This window comes from Polypterus senegalus, chromosome 8 (genome assembly GCF_016835505.1).
Source record: "Polypterus senegalus isolate Bchr_013 chromosome 8, ASM1683550v1, whole genome shotgun sequence".
NCBI lineage: Eukaryota > Metazoa > Chordata > Cladistia > Polypteriformes > Polypteridae > Polypterus > Polypterus senegalus.
Genome location: NC_053161.1, coordinates 100,901,129 through 100,921,061, shown reverse-complemented (window position 1 = coordinate 100,921,061; position 19,933 = coordinate 100,901,129). Strand labels below are relative to the sequence as shown.

At 36.0% G+C, this 19,933-nt stretch overlaps 1 protein-coding gene across 9 annotated transcripts in view; it reads right to left on the bottom strand.

The window, feature by feature from the left end:
• The window catches only part of frmd4a (FERM domain containing 4A), a 612,278-nt gene that overhangs the window by 26,096 nt on the left and 566,249 nt on the right, over positions 1-19,933 (bottom strand). For all 9 annotated transcript variants that reach the window (XM_039761499.1, XM_039761500.1, XM_039761497.1 and 6 more), the window contains exons 11-13: positions 12,561-12,647; positions 1,476-1,552; positions 110-248 (exon numbers count right to left, since the gene is read on the bottom strand). In XM_039761499.1, the coding sequence (XP_039617433.1) occupies positions 110-248; positions 1,476-1,552; positions 12,561-12,647 (303 nt within the window). The remainder of the gene's footprint in view (positions 1-109; positions 249-1,475; positions 1,553-12,560; positions 12,648-19,933) is intronic.

Sequence of the window (19,933 nt, the reverse complement as noted above, 5' to 3'; positions counted from 1 at the left end):
ACTACTTTTCCTCTACTGCAACTGCATAACAACATTCCGGGAAATTTGTATCAACAGGAAGAGATTAGTGCTTTCTATCTCAGTAGATGGAAAGAAGTGGCAACCTCACCTTACTTTGTTTTCTGTCCAGGTAAAACTGGTGCTGACTAATGGCCATTGCCCATATGGACTTTATAAGGGCAGGACAGGCATACCATGTATGGACTGCAATTCCACTGTGACCAAAGGTTCTTCTGGTTACCGATGCCCTGGAAATCAAAAAATGAACAAAAAGAGGGAGATTGCTTAGGATTACAAAAAAATGTGTAGTAGTAGTGCTTCATTTAATATGTAAGCTGCCCTTTAAGCAAACACTAAACCAAAAACTGAAGGAGAGGCTAATGGAAACTTGACCACTTCAAAGAATAATATATATATATAGTGGGTTCAGTATTGCTAATCGATTGCATTATGTTACTCCATACAAAACCTCCATCCATTTTTCAGTGGTCTTATTCTGCTGCTATGAATTTGCCAAACACACCTTTTCCATTACTGGATCACAAAAGCCACAGCCCATCTTGGTAACATCGGGTAAAATGCAGGAAAAGATGCCAGAAAGAAGAAGGGGCACACCTGCAAACCCCATTCTCATCAATAGAGGTTCAATTCAGAATTGACAGTTAATCCAACCTAAACGTATTTGGGATGTGGGAGCAAATCGGAGTACCCAAGGTAAATCAATGCAGACATCGGAAGAACATGCAAACTGCACACAGAAAGTAAATAAGCCTGGATCTGAACCTAAGACATTGCACTTATGAAACAGTAGCTTAACCACTATATCCCCTAATTATATTAGATGTTAAAATTCTAAGATTCTTACTACTTACAAACAAACCTGAACTATTTACAGAATCCCTGTCACATACACAGAACATTTTTCTGAGTGATACACCGTACCATCCTGCATTTGGGATAAATAAATCAAGTCTATAAAACTGGCATCATATGGATTTTATGAAAGCACTTCTACAGGTAGGTAATGAGAAAGAAATCTGCTTTGCAGTAAAAACAGCAACAATAATAATGTAGTTTACGGCTAACATATTGCTATGTGTCTTTCTTTAGGGGACAGCTTTTAAGAAGAGCTTAATATTATACTGAGCAAGGAAATTATTTATTTCACAATTTTAATTTTACTCCGAAAATGATTAAATAAAATTACATTCTTGGTGGGATACTATAGAAACTGCATAAAGATTCTTGAAAACTCTGAGAGGCAGAAAAATTATCAATTATACATTTTATAACTCCCTTTACAATCTAGGAAATGAGAGAAAATCATTGTACAGTAACTTCACAACATGAAATAATTTCATTTTAAAGTTTCTGCCTCCTAATTGTGTGCTTAGGAAAGTTAAAAAGATTAACTGTTACAAATAAAATACAATACTACAAATAATTCCTTAAAATCAAGACGGCTAAATCCTTACCTACGTGGATCATGGACTTCCACTGAAAACTTCTTTTCCCTGAAATACAGGTTTTCCAGCTGCCTCCATTGGAAAACCTGGCCAAAAGAAAATTTCACTATAATGTCTGTTTTCTACTGAATTACATTCACTTAATCCTGAATTGGGGGGTGGGAGAATCAAACAGTAGTTGCAGGGTGGAAAAAATCCAACAGTAGTTGCAGGTCAGCTTGTTTCTGGAATTAAATTACATTTTTAGCCTTATGCCAACTAAAAAAATGCTTCTTTTATTTCTTTGGAAATCAACCATATTAACATTGTATATTTTCCTTTTGCTTGAAGAAGTGTTTTCCAAGAATGTGTGTGTTCTTCTCCTCCTACGTCTGTGTGCTTCAATAGGTTCTTCCCTTTTTTTTTTGCTCGTTTTCTTGTTGTGTGAAAATCCTTAAGGAAAGTCAGTAATCTACAAGTTTGGAGCTCTGAATGCCTAGTACATGAGAGTAAGTGCTGGAGTGAATCTGAACAGGATTTCTTCCCTCTGGAAATGGGAAGGCATTCACCCACCCCCCACTTTCCCCACTTAGTCCCTCCCTCTCTCTTTTACCACCTCCTTCTTTGAATCTTCCCCCACTCTGGTCTCCCTTAGGGACTCCACTTCCTGCCCACTAATCTGCACTGTTTTCTGACATTTATGATTGCGGGGAGGGACGCTGAGAAATCCCAGAGGGGTGGAGCAGATCATTCATCTTTCAATGAGTAATACTTCAGTCTTGGACAAGTCTGCATTCTTGGCTATTGTAAATGTGACTTTAATGTTTTACATTTGGCACTGAAAGATGTAAATTAAAAGGAATCTGAAGAGTAATACACAGATTACTGTCTACTAATTATAATAAAACCTAAACTCCACAGATCAGCAGCATTTGTACCTCAGAAACTAAATGGTTAAAACTGTGAAGAATGACATTGTCTAATATAAGAACTATGCATCTTCAAATAAATAAAAAAATTAAATCTTTAGATGGTGCCATTTATATTTTATTAACTCTTTGAACACTTTCACATAATTACTCATTTTCATTTTTGTCCTTCCTATTTTGGAGAATAGTACCTTTTAATCATGATTGAAATTGTTTACATTAGACAGAGTACATTAAAATTATTACACAAACATGACATTCATATCAAAGTGCTCAATTAATAAAACCTGGTAAAAAGGTCTCTGAAAATCGTACAATGAATTGATTCTGTATGTTTTATCATTTTCATTAGTGACTGGTATTCTTCAGCATGTAGACAAAATATTAAAATTTGCAAAAATTGAGAAAGCACATGTACATAAGTATTCACAGCCTTTGCCATGAAGCTCAAAATTGAGCTCAGGTGCATCCTGTTTCCCCTGATCATCCTTGAGATGTTTCTGCAGCTTAATTGGAGTCCACCTGTGGTAACTTCAGTTGATTGGACATGATTTGGAAAGGCACACACCTGTCTATATAAGGTCCCACAGTTGAGAGTTCATGTCAGAGCACAAACCAAGCATGAAGTCAAAGGAATTGTCTGTAGACCTCCGAGACAGGATTGTCTCAAGGCACAAATCTGGGGAACGTTACAGAAACATTTCTGCTGCTTTGAAGGTCCCAATGAGCACAGTGGCCTCCATCATCCGTAAGTGGAAGAAGTTCGAAACCATCAGGACTACTCCTAGAGCTGGCCAGCCATCTAAACTGAGCGATCGAGGGAGAAGGGCCTTAGTCAGGGAGGTGACCAAGAACCCGATGGTCACTTTGTCAGAGCTCCAGAGGTCCTCTGTGGAGAGAGGAGAACCTTCCAGAAGGACAAACATCTCTGCAGCAATCCACCAATCAGGCCTGTATGGTAGAGTGGCCAGACGGAAGCCACTCCTTAGTAAAAGGCACATGGCAGCCCGCCTGGAGTTTGCGCACCTGAAGGACTCTAAGAACATGAGAAACAAAATTCTCTGGTCTGATGAGACAAAGATTGAACTCTTTGGTGTGAATGCCAGGCATCACGTTTGGAGGAAACCAGGCACTGCTCATCACCAGGTCAATACCATCCCTACAGTGAAGCATGGTGGTGGCAGCATCATGTTGTGGGGATGTTTTTCAGCGGCAGGAACTGGGAGACTACTCAGGATAAAGGGAAAGATGACTGCAGCAATGTACAGAGACATCCTGGATGAAAACCTGCTCCAGAGCGTTCTTGATCTCAGACTGGGGCGACGGTTCATCTTTCAGCAGGACAACGACCCTAAGCACACAGCCAAGATATCAAAAGAGTGGCTTCAGGACAACTCTGTGAATGTCCTTGAGTGGCCCAGCCAGAGCCCAGACTTGAATCCAATTGAACATCTCTGGAGAGATCTTAAAATGGCTGTGCACCGACGCTTCCCATCCAACCTGATGGAGCTTGAAAGGTGCTGCAAAGTGGAATGGGTGAAACTGGCCAAGGATAGGCGTGCCAAGCTTGTGGCATCATATTCAAAAATACTTGAGGCTGTAATTGCTGCCAAAGGTGCATCGGCAAAGTATTGAACAAAGGCTGTGAACACTTATGTACATGTGATTTCTCAGTTTTTTTATTTTTAATAAATTTGCAAAAACCTCAAGTAAACTATTTTCACGTTGTTATTATGGGGTGTTGTGTGTAGAATTCTGAAGAAAAAAATTAATTTAATCCATTTTGGAATAATACTGTAACATAACAAAATGTGGAAAAAGTGATGCGCTATGAATACTTTCCGGATGCACTGTAAATTAGTGTTTTTTGGAATTAATTTGGACTTTTCTGGATAACCTCATGCTTTATTTTTGCTAACAGTATTGTTCTTCTTGGTTGCTTTAATAGTGTTGCTGAAATACATGCTTTGACCATTAAATGTGAAAACATCTTACAGTGAGACATTCAAATAACTTCATTTCTACATGGCAGGTCACAGGTGATGAGAGACTGAATTTAACTTGTTGTTTCTTAATATAAGAAATCTATATAACTGCACCTGGCATTCTTCAAGCTTAACAATAAATTGATTCCAAAATTCCCAAAACATATGCAATGACAATGTATAGGTAGTTAAATAATGATGAGAAAACTTTAAAGTTGCAAACAACTTTAAAAAGGAGAGATGAAAAAATCAAAACCTTTTACCAAAATATGTAATAAAACATAAGTAATTTATGCTACTTGCATAAAGAGCTGAAATGTACATTCTCTTCTGAATTAAAACAAAATAAAAGCAAATAAATTAACTGGAACACAGCAACATTTTGTGAAAACAGACATGATGGTCAACAAATGCCAATGGCAAATTTCAAAAGACTATGATTTTGAAATTTGAATTACAAATGGAAGTCATTCATTGTTATTGATAATTTGAAAAGGTACTTCCTTCTCAAATAATGAAGGAAACCAAACAATCAATGGAATGCTAAACCAACATTAGGGTTCAGGAGAAGGAAGGTGTCCATTCTAACAGCAGGATCAGAGTCCCCTTTATTCTTCTGAAAAGGTTTATGTTCTTTGGGATATACCAGTCTGTTCTAGTAGGTACAATTATTTACACAGAAGCCTGCCGGGGCAACTATGTTATCGCAGGTGATGCCAGTAGGCTCAAACTAATCTGCAAGTCTGGGAATCAGGCTGGATTCTTTAAAGGTTATAGTTGAGAAGAGGACACTTAATAAACACGTTTATAGGGTGATTAAAGTCACATATGCATACAAAACAGCAGCAAACAACACTATCATGCACAAAGTAACAAGTATGTAAATCAGTTTGACAACATATACAAGTACATTCATGCCCTTAATACAACTAAACATTATATAGATTAGACAAAGGTGTTTGGGAGATCTGGAGATACACTAGTGAATCAAAAGATATTCGGATTAGACTGATTATGGTAAGAAATGAAGCATTTACATTTTTTGAGAGGGTTTTTCTATTTCTGCGTAGTTTTCCTGTTGCAACTTTTTGAACCGTCCTTGGGTATTAGTAAAGTACATACATATGTATGTACATATTTGGATCTGTTTGTTGTATACGCTGGTCAAGAGTTACAATCATTGACACGAAAAAAACACTAGCATACTTGGAACTACTTATTTTTTTCTTATGAATGCAGCAAAATTAACATAAAGAGTCAAAAGCTAAATACATAATTTTGAATACATTTATATCCGACAAGTTAACATGAATGATACTGATACCCATAGGTGGGAGAACAGGATAACTAAATAAAACATTTTCATAACTTTAAGAGCATACTGCTAGCACTAATTAACTAGAGCAAGTGTTCTCAACCTGGGGTCTGCCTCACTTGAACAAGCAGCCCGGTCCACCTAATTAATGTTACTGACACATAATCACAAGTCAATTGCACTTTTGTGTAATGAATGTTTAACATCACATGATATACAGTACAAAAGCAAATAATCCTCTTGTAATTTGTGTGTCTGCAAAATCAGTTTTTCAGAACACTAGCTGTGTTACCCATCGAAGATGAGCCGAAATCTTATCATTTGCATTGCTCCATCGATTGGAATGTATTTTGTAGTAATAAAAAGCATCGCCCGTGTCATTCCCACAGATGGAGCATCACAAACATTCGTAGTAATACATTTTATGGGGATGACAAGTGCAATGCATTTTATTATTGTAAATGCGATGAGCCATCTGTTAGCATGATGGAGACATACTGTAGTAGCGGACAGACACACAGATGCACAGACACTTGTCCTTTTTTTAAGGTGGACTATATTATGCTTCAAGAGTGCTTTTAATTGTGCTTTCACAGTTAGGAAATGAGGCATGGGAAATAAAACGGATGACAGTTATTAGTTGGTGGTGTGTCCTAAATCTGACAGTCAGAAAATTAAAAGATGAAGTGAGGTTCACGCAAAGTGTGTGCGGCCAATAGTACTTGTAACCCTGGACAAAGTGACAGTACTCTGCAATCACAAATACTATAAAGAATTAATCTCCTCAAGTCAGCATCAGAATGATCACTAATATAAGCATATGTTTTATATTAAAAGTTAATAATTTGATTTCAAAAGCTGCTCAATTAAATTTTAGAAAGTATTTTTACTCATCACTAAAGCAAATAGGGTTGGGAGGCTGGTTTTACCTTTATACTTGTAAAAAGGTGTTCTAGTAATCTCTGTTGTCAATGTTGTTGTCTTAAATAATGTTTTTATAAAGATTATACTTAAAAAATTACTAAACAAATACTGATGACATTACCAGATAAACAAATATCTTTTGTGTTATGTGTGAGCTAATAGTTAGTGTTCATTTTCTTTGCTGAAGTATCCTGATTAACAAGCAAGTGTATATAATAAGGATGCTAGCAATAGGTAATGAGATACTATACTAAATAAAATAAATCTGTACAACAGTGCTTCTAATCTTCTCCAGTATAAAAATATATTAATGCTCTTGAAAAATCAAATGATAGCACTAAATACAGAATTTTCTGACAGAGCAGAATAAGAATCCAAGCAAATAATTATTAGGTGACATGTCACTTTAGTTACATGGCTTGTTTTCAAAATAATGTAACATAGTATTCTCAGACACACTTAACAAAATTCAGAGTGATAAAGGGACTGGACCCTATTTAGACAGCTTTGGGTACAAGACATTAACCAGGCATGAACAGAGTAACAGTCCAATGCAGGGCCCACTTACCTACTCTGTGTTTCTTTGGGAATGTAGGAGAAAAACAGAAACTCAAGCAGACATAGGCAGAATGTGTAAACTCTGCAAGGACAATGATCGTTTTGGCTGGCACCATGAGGCAGCAAAGCAATTTGGACAAGACTTTAAGAAATGATGTATTTTAATGAAAGTTTTTTCAGTCAATGTGCATTGAGTGTTAAACTTTCAGGATTTTAATGCTTAGTCAGGAAAAACAGTATGTAGACATTCACCAATTATGGCTATATTTGTATGTCTTATAAGTACAGAGGTTTTTCATAGGCATAACACTTAAGAAATACTAACTGAAAACATTACTAACTCAGTTTAGAAGATCAAACATTAGAAAGTGACTACACTGCCCCCGTCCAACATACTCTTTATTAAAATAGTCTAAGTGACAGAAACCAGAAATACTGGCAAATCTTCTTGAACTTGTATATGCCTTTTAAAAGTGGCATGTTCAGTGTTTTTTTTTCTCCTGAATATGTATCCCAAGTTACTTGATATGTTATCCATTTTTCTCTCCATTCTCTGTCACACATTTGGAATGCTGAACTTGCCAGATGTTTGCATTGTGAGAATGTCCAGTTGAGAGCATTTTTTTGCCTATTTAAGTGAGAGGGTGAGTGTGGTGGTGGTGGGGGTTCATATAATTCGATACCACACCCTGTGACATTTGCTGTTTTTAGTACTTTCATCCGACAAAACACAGATGCTGAAGAAAGGCAAAACCCCTATTCCAGCTGTGTAAACTTATTTTTAATACTTTTATTAACGCTGTCCTGAAAATAGTATGGAATGGTCTCATAACAACCAGGAATACTTCTGCTGACTAAATAGGTTCATGTTTTACATCTAGAAATATTACAATATTTTAGTTCCCCTTCACTCTCATTACTTAATCACCTAATACAGCAAGTGCAAATATTTTACATTAAACATAATTTTTAATTTTTTTCCTTCTTTTTTTAAGAACTCCCAGACAAAACCATGTGTGTGCCCTTTCACTGTCAATATCCTGAATAAATTCCCACAACTATGAATGTCATTTACCCAGTGTTTTCCACTGCACTGACTTCAGTGTTTTGCTCCCAAACAAAGGAAGAAAAACTGAAATCAAATTAGAATGCATCAAAAATAGAGTGTACATAAATATAAAAGAATGTTATGATATTTGTACTCTTTTAGCTCTTTATACAAAGTGCTGAGTGGGTAAGTAGTTTAGATTTGCAAACCATACAGCCAAGTACAATAATTGGATGCTGGGGAACCATATGTGTGTGGTGAAGCAGGAAGCTGCTAACAACCCTGCCATGATTTCTCTATAGAAAACTACAACTAGCATCACTCATTTTCATACCCACTATAGTAAGTTCATTTCTAACAAAATATATAACCCCTACATCACAATAACTACATTCATGATTTCTGTTAATGAAAGCTTCACAGTCACGAAAGACTATTTTGTTTGGAACTAAGTGGATGTCAACTGCAATTGAAATGTATCTCAGTTCTTGATCTGTTCCATATGGGAACCTATTTGGGGTGCAGTTACACTGAGATAAAGCTGTATCAAACAAAAGCCTCTCCATGTATATTTGTCTCCAATATATCATGTACTGGACAAGAAAAACTTAAATGTGCATTTAATAAAGAGAGCAAGAAATATATATTTTGCCAAATTAAATCCACACTTTTACAGTGGGTTTCTTTTTCCATATGATAAAGCTGAACCACACAAAAACTTCAACAATTTCCCATCTTTGATTCAGAGTTGTACAATCATGTGGTTGAAGTCCTTTTTCCAAACATTAATGCTTCAAATTTATCAAAGGAACAGCACAGCAAATGGTTTACACAGAATATTTTAAAGTCTAAAATAACAACTGTCACTAAACTGGAAATGGGTAAAATCGACACATCTGTGTGCTCCAAAGAAAGGAAAAATTGCTGTGCTGGTAACTATGAAGTAAATCATACAGTTATTTCCTATTTCTGAGGAGCCCCATACTCGGCTTATGGCAGAATCAGATGCATTTTATAGGGATCCTGTGCTGGAGCTCCTTGAAGCAGTGAAACCTACAACTGGAAAATTCTCCACACTTCAATAAGATGTGGGTTTAAAGAACTACTTTAGTGGAAGTGGATTTTAAATAATCAACCTGAGAAACACTGAAATATGTCACATAGCATTTTAAACTGGATAATGAACAACAACAGGGGAAAAACACTGGCATAATTCAATGATTCAGGACTTAGGAATTTTTTAATATAACGTGTATTCCACTTAGGTTAACATATGGTACAGTGCACAGCATTTACTGTCACTCGGCTCTGAATGCTGTCTGTGTGTAGTTTGCTTGTTCTTCCAGTGTCCATGCAGGCCTTCCTCTCATATTAAGGTTTAAACCTTAATCTAATTTGTCATTATTTGAATTACCATTGTTAACCCTGCCTTGTTGCTGAAATAACTTCAACTCCCTGTGATACTATACTAGAACAAACAGATATAGCAAATGAATTAACAGATCATGAAAGTTAGGAAAATTTAGAGTGTTCCCTACACTGTTTTGAATTATTAAAAATGAAAGGTGCAAGGCAAAACTTAAATTTAAATGAATTCAAAACATTTTCTTAAAAAAATTTAGTATCCTTCAGAAACTTTCTGCTTTCTTGTGAGTCGATGGCATATCCCCAGCAGAAACAAACTGGATCCATTCCCTTGAAGAACAGATATGCTAATGCTTCCAAGATGTTCCCTTGGCTCATTATGATGCCATAATCATATACATGTCTCCCAGTGGAATTCCTGCCTTTGTGAAAAAGATCAGAGCTCTTTATTAACTTATACTACATTTTGCAAGGAGTGTGACACACTGAACTTAGAAAGCTTGACTGAGAGTGGCCAGTTTATTCAAGTAAATAATTATATCATTAAAACATTCTTTGTTGCTTTAATGTTATAAAGGATAAGTGTTTATGTTGAGTGGTTAGGCTTTATTTGGATAATTGTAGTTTGTAGTAATTGACGAAAAGAAAATGTAATTTATTTTCATGCGGAAAACAATCGAAGTCTATGGTGCCCGACACTGGGAAATAGTTACCACAATCAGAAACATCTTGCGTTAACTTGTGTTGCATAATCCACATGTCAAGTTATCCAGTTGTATGCTTACAAAATCCCACGTACATGTACTGTATTTTTACTAAAAATATTGTTAAATAAACTAGTTCCAGAAAAAGCTTGCATAAACTAAAATTAAACACACTTAAATGCAAACAAGAACTAAATTGTAGACCTCCACAAAAGAGTACCTTAGGATTATTTAGTGGCAATATGTGAAACTGCACGGATGAAGTGATCCTCTTGTTGAAGCACAAGTCTAAGACACATGCATTTGAAAGATGAGTTACAAAAGATTTTAACAGCTAATAAAGATTAGCCTTCCAGAGCAATCAGTGCATTAAAAAAAGGCCTGTGCCTATGAAATAAAAATCCAGGCTTTTTACATGCAACAACTGTTTTGAAACAAATTTCACAAAGACCCATCAGCTCAATTGTTGCTTGGTAATGATACAGTAGGCAGTCTGTGGAGCATCAATACAACTGATGAATAAATAACTAATTCAAAATAATATTTTGGTACAGTATATATTATACCTTTATCATTTCAAAATATTATCCAAAAGCAAGTAAAAACAAAACATCATAAGAAGAACAAAAGGAGATGAAGAAAGTGCTGTGAATTTATTTCATTTCATGTTGACTCAAGGCTCTCTTTGACAACTTACCAAGAAACGTATACATAACTTTGTAAGTCAGACAGAATAACAAAAACATTTCTGTTTATAAACTTCCAATTATACATTATGTACAGAAAAGTTCAGGTGTGATTTCTTGTTGCTTGTTGCAGTTGGAATCTTACTTTGACAGACACAAACAAACATTTAGGCTATACTTTTTGTCTGGTTAAGTTTCTAAGCCTTTAGACAAATAACCTCTCATTTTACACCATTGAAAAGTTTGATTGTTATTGGTGAAAAGCAAGTTGGTGCTAAGCAGCCACTGAAAACGTGCTTAACTTTGTGATATTCAAATCCTAAGCTTTCAATTTGTACTGTAACTTCAATAAACAGCACTACACATAAATAAGTTGTATTGTACTATACTGACTATTGCTTATTAGAAAACTCTACCACACTTAAATCTGTGATTAATATTGGGTACTTCCTCACAAACACAGAAGGTATGTTTTCTGAAATTGTAACTTTTTCACTTTTTAAGTAAATTTTCTGCTTAGTATTTCCTCAACTCCACACACTATTACTGTAAGCCATTGGGAAGATATAAATTTTGGGGTTTACAAAAAAAAAAAAATTACTTCAGAATTTCCAGGGTAAATGAATATATGTGATGAATCTGAAAAAATACAGACATCAAAAACACCAAACTTATGTTTTAGGTTTTGGATGGGAGGTGATTAGGAGTTCAGAGTTTCATACTCTATGTTAAACAGTGTGGTTAAGCTTTATTAACTACAAACCACAAATGAAAAAAAGTACAATACAATGAAAGATGTCCACACCTTCACAAAATATCATAGTCTGTTTCACTGGTACTATACTCATTTAGCCTAGAAGCCTGATTAAATGATGAATTTATTTAAAACAAAACAAAAAAAAAGTTATGATTAAAATATTAGTCACAATGAAAACAAGAGGTTCTTTATAAAATAGATTAATTTAGTTAGACATTTTTTAACCATTACTGAATGCTCAGTGTATAGCTACACACAACCACCACCACCTATCAATTTGATATTTGACAATAGTACCTGAATGCTTGACACTGTGTGATTATACTAAATGCAGTTTATTAATTATTATTTAGAAAATATATACAGCCTTATACTGTATGTTGCCATATGTCAACTCTTTTTTTCAAGTAAAGGACCAAATAATGCTGTACTCAAGGACAGTCACCATATATGAACAATATTAATTAAATTTGACTAACAGGATCTATAGTTCCTACAAAACAGCCACAGAAATTATTATAACCTTTACCAAATACAAAACAATGTGATCTATTGAGCCTTTCTTGAAAATTTCACAAGGATCCCAAGTGTACAAAACTGGCTTGGGAAAATATGAAATTTTAAACACTATATTTTGGAAAATAAAATTAACCAAATCAATACTTTTGCAGCTGTTATAATGGATATTGATTATTGTGGTCATTCATTCTTTTTGTTTATACTTTCAAAAAAGCAATTGTTATTTAGTTAAAAATGTTGACTTAAAACAAAAATGTATATATAAGAAGCAACTAATAATTTCCATAAAAGAAAATCATAGTTTACTGCTGATACATATACCTACTTTTCGTGGCTTCACTTTATCATGGTAGTCATACTGAAATATTCCTTTGTAACTCAGTCCCATCCACCAAGGAATACCCTGCTTGTCCTGTTGTATAAAAAAAGGCAGCATTTATTAGCCAAAAAAGTAATTATCATGTACATGGCACATATAATACACCCAAACCTAATTACCAAAATATACATTGCACTAAAATCACAGTGCACTAATTGCTTCTGGGAGTAAATATTTAACCAACATGTATTTTCCTGTAAAATCCTGTAAAGATTAAATATTAAATTATGAGGTAGAACTTGACAAAAATCAAAAGGTAGTAAATGTTCCCAGGGAGGTGTGCTGATGCCCGCAGACACTTTTTATAAACAGCAAGTTATGCCAATAAACAAATAAGCTCACTTACTGAATGCTTCTAGTAGCCTTGTCATTGCAGCCCCAGGTATAGAGGAGTATGTAGCCTAAAATTAGAACCCCTAAGCTATGGAATAAATGCTGACAGAAAATACAAGGTCCTCCAATGCACTCGGGCCAGGGTGTGAGACTAACAACCCAACCATTTAAAAATACGGTTATGAACTGATACACCTGATTTGGACGGATGGTATAATTTGAGATAGACAAACCTGAGGAACATTACCAGACTAATGATTTAGATATTTCAACTTGGTATGCTTAGACCCATCTATTACCTAATAATGACAGTAGCTGTAACTAAGGTACTGAGTTTTGAAGATATGGAAATATGGAGGAAGTGGCTATTCTATGGTGAACTGGAAAGGACATGCATATACTACAAAATAATGGTAAAAAGTGATTTTAATGCAAAGGTAGGAAGAAAAGAACATCAATAGAAAGTGACATTTTGAACGGGCCTGGGACCCCTCCACACTTCAGGCAGTGTGGTTTAATTATTAAGGCTATGGACTTCAAACCCTGAGAGGTTGTAGGTTCAAATCCCTCTACTGACACTGTGAGAAACAAATGAAATGTATCAAATTGCTTCACAAATGTTGTAAGTCACCTTTGGCATCAACCAAGAAAGTTAATAAGAATAATTAATATGAATAACTGAAGTGACCATGAAATATACACAAGCAAAAGTAAAGGCAAAACACATAAAAAATACAAAAAATGCGACCACTGAATTTAATGCTACTGTAAAGAAGGTGAATGAGCATTTTGTAGATCTACTCAAAACTGGCCTTAAGCACTGTTATAAATAAAAGTACACGAAAAAGGAATGATTCTGCAAGTCTGTAGAAGACATAGAAACAGCTTCAAAGAATGAAGCCACCCCTGAAGAAGTGTATGAGATAATGGAAAGAGAAGCAATAAAAACGGCTTATCAGTTATTTAAGGTAAGACCGAATACACCAGGTTGTTTACCTCATTGACCTGAAAAACACTGATGGTTGGTGGAAGGGATTTTAAAAGAGTAAATATATTACGGAAAGGATAAAGAAGGGTAATACAGCATACTTTGGAAATTTCCAGCTGTTAATTTTCAATTCATTGTGAGACCTACGAAGGTTAAAATATATAAAATACTGGAGACTGGTGCACCCAAGTTGTATAGATCTGTATGGTCACTGACTATGACAGACAGAAATATTTTTAGTAAAGTAACAGAAATATTTGGAGTTAAATACTTTGTGTAGACTATAAAAACTGCTAAGAAAGATATGCAACTAGAGAATGCGGTATAATGCTTTTGTCAAGGGTAAAATACTGTCAGATGTATAAAGTAACAGGGGAAATGGAGGTAGGGTCATGTTGAAAGCCGAGAAGAGGATGATCCTCAAAAGAATGTTAAAAAGAAGAGGGAGAACAAGGTTCAAGTGTCATGGCAGGTCTTAAAGAGATGAGAATAAATGTTTTGCAAGTTGAGGTGATCGATAGAGATAGCTGGATAAGAAAAGTAAAGAAGGAAAATTCCCATAAAGGACTGCATTGCCAAGCAAGTAATAGTAGTAGATGATGTAGGACTGTGCTTGTGCACATGAAATTCTTTGGGCTTCTCTTTGAACCATATATAAATTGCCATCATCTTGATCCTATGGCATACACTATGGCATAGACAGTACTTTTTTTGCCTACTGCATGTAAAGCAGTAGATCTCCAATCTCCACAAGCCCAGGGGCCTTGTGTATAAATGGTGCATATGTACAAAAATATTGCATACTTCCTGTTTCCACTCTCACATCGCGATGTATAAAAACTAAACTTGGCGTAAAGCCACGCACATTTTCACGCTAGCTCAATCCGTTTTGTACAAAAATTCTCCGCTCGGTTTTGCAAACTGGCGGTACCCAGAGTCAAAGCAGTGTTACTGTTCCTGTGTGGTTTCCCTTTAGTTTCTGGATTCACATCCCTGACGCGGCTTTATCAAATGCACTGAAATCAACCACATATCGTTTGTTAGTTTAAGGCATCTCATTGCAATCAACCCATGACCATAATGGTGCACCAAATTGCCAAACTATTCTAAATACCATCACTGCTTTAGTGTTGTTATTCCTAGTATACCACTGAGTATTTAACCCACTGTAGCTGAGTGTGGAATCACAACTGTACAGCAGCTGATCGGATTATCGGTATACAGCATCTTGCACATGCTGCCTCAGCCATGCGCGCAATTTATTTGAACTGTTCCCATACGTCAGAAACAGTTTCATCCTAAGTGCTCTAAATGTACTCTCAGGCCATCAGGGCCTGCTGCTTTCCCGCCTTGGAGTGACTTTATAGCATCTAGTAATTCTGATAACGCCAGAGGTTTATCAAGTTCCTCCACACTAGAAGCGTCTATTTGTGGTATCTGTAATGTATCCAGAAATGCATTAGATTGTGTATTGTCTTCCTTAAACTCAGTAGTATATAGGGATTTATAGTAGTCTCTGAAAGTGTGCATATTTATGTGTTCGACGATTTTATCTCTGTTCGTGTTAGTGATTACCGAGATTGCGTTGCGCATTTCTTGCTTGTGAATTTGTCTGGATGTCTGGATTTGTAGATTAGTTGTTCAGTTTCTTTAGTTGTCAAGAGGTTTAATTCCGAATGCAGAGCCTGCCTTCTCCTATGTAGAGTCTCACTTGGTAGTCTGGCGCGTTCTTCATCTATTTTAATAATTTCGCTTTTTATCTCTGCTACTTTCTTGGCCTCGGATTTATTTCTGTGGGAAACATATGAGATAATCTGTCCTCTTAAGAAGGCCTTAAGAGTTTCCCAGAGTATTCCTGCAGAGATCTCGGGGATGTATTTGTCTCTAGAAAGAATTTGATTTGTTTGGATATAAATTCAGTACAATTCTCAGAAGCTAATAGAAGCGGGTTGAGGCGCCATCTGCGGGGTGAGTGTATGGGGCTTATTAATTTTAGCTCCAAGATCATAGGTGCATGGTCAGAAATAACAATAGCATCATATTTGCAAGATTTAATCTTCTTGCCTATAAAGAAGTAATCGATCCTTGAGTAGCAATGATGTACTGGTGAGTAGAAAGAATATATTCTTGAATTTGGGTTTAAAAACCTCCAGGGTCTGATAAGTTGTGATCAGTTATAAACTTTGTAATTATCTTTGCGGTGTTAGATGCCGTTCCCCCTGTGGAGGAAGTCCTATCTAAAAGTGGATTTAGAACACAATTAAAGTCCCCAGCCATTATAACTTTATGAGTGTTCAGATTGGGAATGGATGCAAATAAATTTTGTATAAATTCCTTATCATCAACATTAGGTGCATAAACATTTATCAAAATCATTTTACAGTTAGATAAGTCTCCCATGACCATTACATATCTCCCTTCAGGATCCAATACTACATCTGATGATACAAATGGTACAGTTCTATGTATAAGAATTCCCACACCTCTAGTTTTCTTCATAAAACTAGAATGGAACATTTGGCCAGTCCAGTCTTTTTGCAGCCGGAACTGATCCTTGCTTAGTAAGTGGGTTTCCTGTAAAAATACTATTTTAGCATTTAGACCTGTTAGGTGAGAGAGTACTTTCTTTCTCTTTAATTCGTGATTCAGGCCTTTAACATTCCAGCTTATGAAGTTAACTGTCCCATCATGGAGACACTGATTCTGAGTTTTTGATGTCATTTTATAGTCTTAACTGGAAGTGAGACAGCTTCAGTCTTAATTTCCTATTTCCCCTAGAGTTGTTGCCATGCAGCTTATTATTACGTTGGTAGTTATAAAGATTGAGAGGATAGGTTAGGTATAGATCAGGCCTGCTCTCTTTCCCCCCCTTAATCCCCCACCCTCCCTTTTTGCCTCCCCAAGTGAGGCTAAAACCCACTTCACACAGTCCCAGTCCTCTGACATACCCAGAGACAAAGCACGTCCAAAGCAAAACAAGCCCCAATGCAGCGGAGCTTTAGGGTTAAAAGATAGAGATATCTCTTACCAATATAGTTTTAAAGTTTTGCACTTAAAATATATATATATATATAGTCTTCAGCAATTTTAGTGCATTAAGATGATACACCCAGATAATAAACCCAGGGGATGGGTTTAAAATGTGTCCAGAATAAGCATAACAAGTCTAAATGCAGTAATGCAGTAATAGCAATAACAATAAACCAAGGGTATGATATTGAACAGTCTCGTTTAGGGTAGAGATGAAATAATTAGAAAAAAAAAAAAAAAAAAAAGGAGAAAAAAGAATAATTAAGCACAATAAAACATAAACAGATAGCACCCTAGTAATACTAAGTAATAATAAGAATATATGCTGATAAAAACCCGTATTTTAAAACAAATAGATCAGACAGTAGATTATTAATCCTTGCTTTATCATTAACCACCATGACTCACTATTCTGTATCTTAAACGATTTTAAGATGAAGTTTATGATGTTCTACTTTGATGCCAAAATAAAGTACATGATTAAAGTGGAAATTTCGAGATTAAAGTTGACATTTGGACATTTTTTTCCAACTGTGTCCCTATTTTGTTTTTCTTTTCTCTGTACCCTAATACGCTTCCATATAACACTCAGATGATGGGCTATGACTCGCCTTTTCACTGCGACTTTGATATATGACCACTTCTTATTTATTTTGGACACTTTGCGACTTTCTGAACTTGAACTTTCGAGTTTCTCTGCCACTTTGTTACTTGATCAACTTTATTTTGTTGTTTATATCACTGCTTAAACCAACAAATAGTACATTTTTCCTTGCCTCCATTTGGTATTCGCTGAAATTCTTCTATTTCCCCCGTGCTTTTGCCATTGTCTTTTCACAGAACGCTGAACTTAAGGGGCTGTTTATATTGATTTGCATATTCAAAGAGGCAGTTGGGGAGTGGCGGCAGACACGTGCATTACTTTTCACGCTGACCGGGATGTATGTAGCGGAAAAACATGGAAGTTGGCATACGCACAGATTTATGCATCTGGATTTTTGTGCATATTCACATTTCTAATTTTGTCCGTACACCATGTTTTACTGTAAATTCTATGCACAGTGTTATGCATGAGGCCCCAAGTCTTTGGAGTTGTACTGGAAAGTGTAGTGTGAGCCAATATTCCATGGTGCCAAGGAAAGACAATCTTATGACACTTATGCCTAATTAGAACATATTTTATCACTTATTTCAGAATATATATTTTATAAAAATATCTTGTATATGAATTATATTATTATTACAATACAGTAGAGTCTCGCTTATCCAACATTCCATATTATCCGACGTCCCACCGCAAAAAATAAAAATAAAAAATGCATCAATCGCCAACAAGAATTGCAAGTTGCGAGTGTGAGCATACTCTACTTTTTGTTGCTCCCGACTCTACCGCAGCTAATTACAGTGGAACCTCGGTTTGTGAGTATAATTCGTTCTGGAAATGTGCACGCAATCCAAAGCACTCTTACAGTTCATCAATGTGAATTTCCCCATAAGAAATAATGGAAACTCAGATGATTCGTTCCACAACCCAAAACTATTCATATAAAAATGATTAATACATAATATAAAGTAAAAATAAATAAAGCAAATTAACCTGTACTTTACCTTTGAAAAGAATAATGGCTGGTGTGAGTGAGTTTCTAAACTCTTGTGGGATTCCACCCAACTGGACGACACGCGGAAGAAATTCCCAAAGCAATCGCAGTCTCCCAGCGCGGTAGCAGTTCGCCATAAAGGCCAATCCAAAAAGATTGCGGACATGCTATAAGCGCCTGCCATCGATGGGTGATACAAGGAACAAGGAACATTATAAACACGCAAGGCACAGTGTTACTTTCCCCCCGACCCTGCCTGATTGCTGTGTCTGTGTATAGGAGAATGGCAGATCCCGCTAAAATAAATAACCGCGCTGTTGCTGTTTTAAGCTGAATAAAGCTGGTGTTGCTAAAAGACTCAGCTTAAAGTTTTCGGGTGCAAGACGGTCCGGGACTCGCACGTCACAGCACAAACACACACACGCACGCAGTCACAATGTTGTAGTAAACAGTATACGCTCGTACGGATGTTGACTATATGAGTGACGGAGTTAAGGCTCTAGAAACTGCAATTAATTACATTAAGCAACAAGAAGAAGCTACAGGAATCGACATAATGATGCTGCAAAGATGGCAAGACTTGACAGCGAAGAAACAGCACTCGTCAGGAAAGCAGACTACGATCAAAAATGTCTTTAAATCATCACAGGACTGAACTTTTTAAGTACAGTACTCCAGACAATTCTGTAACTGTAAGTTCATTTTTTCAGTTAATTGATTTTGTTGTTTTGTAGTAAAACTTGATTATTAGGTTCATAATGTGTAAAATAACATATTTTGACGTTTAATAGGCTTTTCTTAACACCTACCATTATCCAACATTTTCGCTTATCCGACGTTCTGCCGGCCCGTTTATGTCGGATAAGTGAGACACAGAACTTTATTTTTCTCCAGGGGGAATTTTTGCATTTTACAGAAGCTCTTTTTAGATAAACACATAAATAGGTAGATAAGTAAGTAAATAAAATGAATAAATATACACACGCACTTTCATCTGAACAAAGAAGAAAATTCAAAAGAAAGAAAACTTCTGACTTGACTGTCACAGTAACAGTGTGGCATTATGCAGATTTATTGCTATTGAGATAAAGGAGTCCCAGTACCGTTGGCTGAAAGTACTTAGTATGTCAGACAGGGGATGTGCAGCTTTGTTTATAATGGCATTCCGTTTTGATTTAACTTTTTCTTGTGTTGCTACCTCCAGGGGGTTCAGAGAGCATCCTATAACTGAGCCTGCCCTTTTAATTCGTTTGTTGATTCGCTGGGCCCAGTACACTACAGTGTAGAAAACTGCACTGGTCATCACAGAGGTAATACAGAAGATGTGAAAGATGTAATTTCCCACATTAAAGAAACGCAGTGTCCTAAAG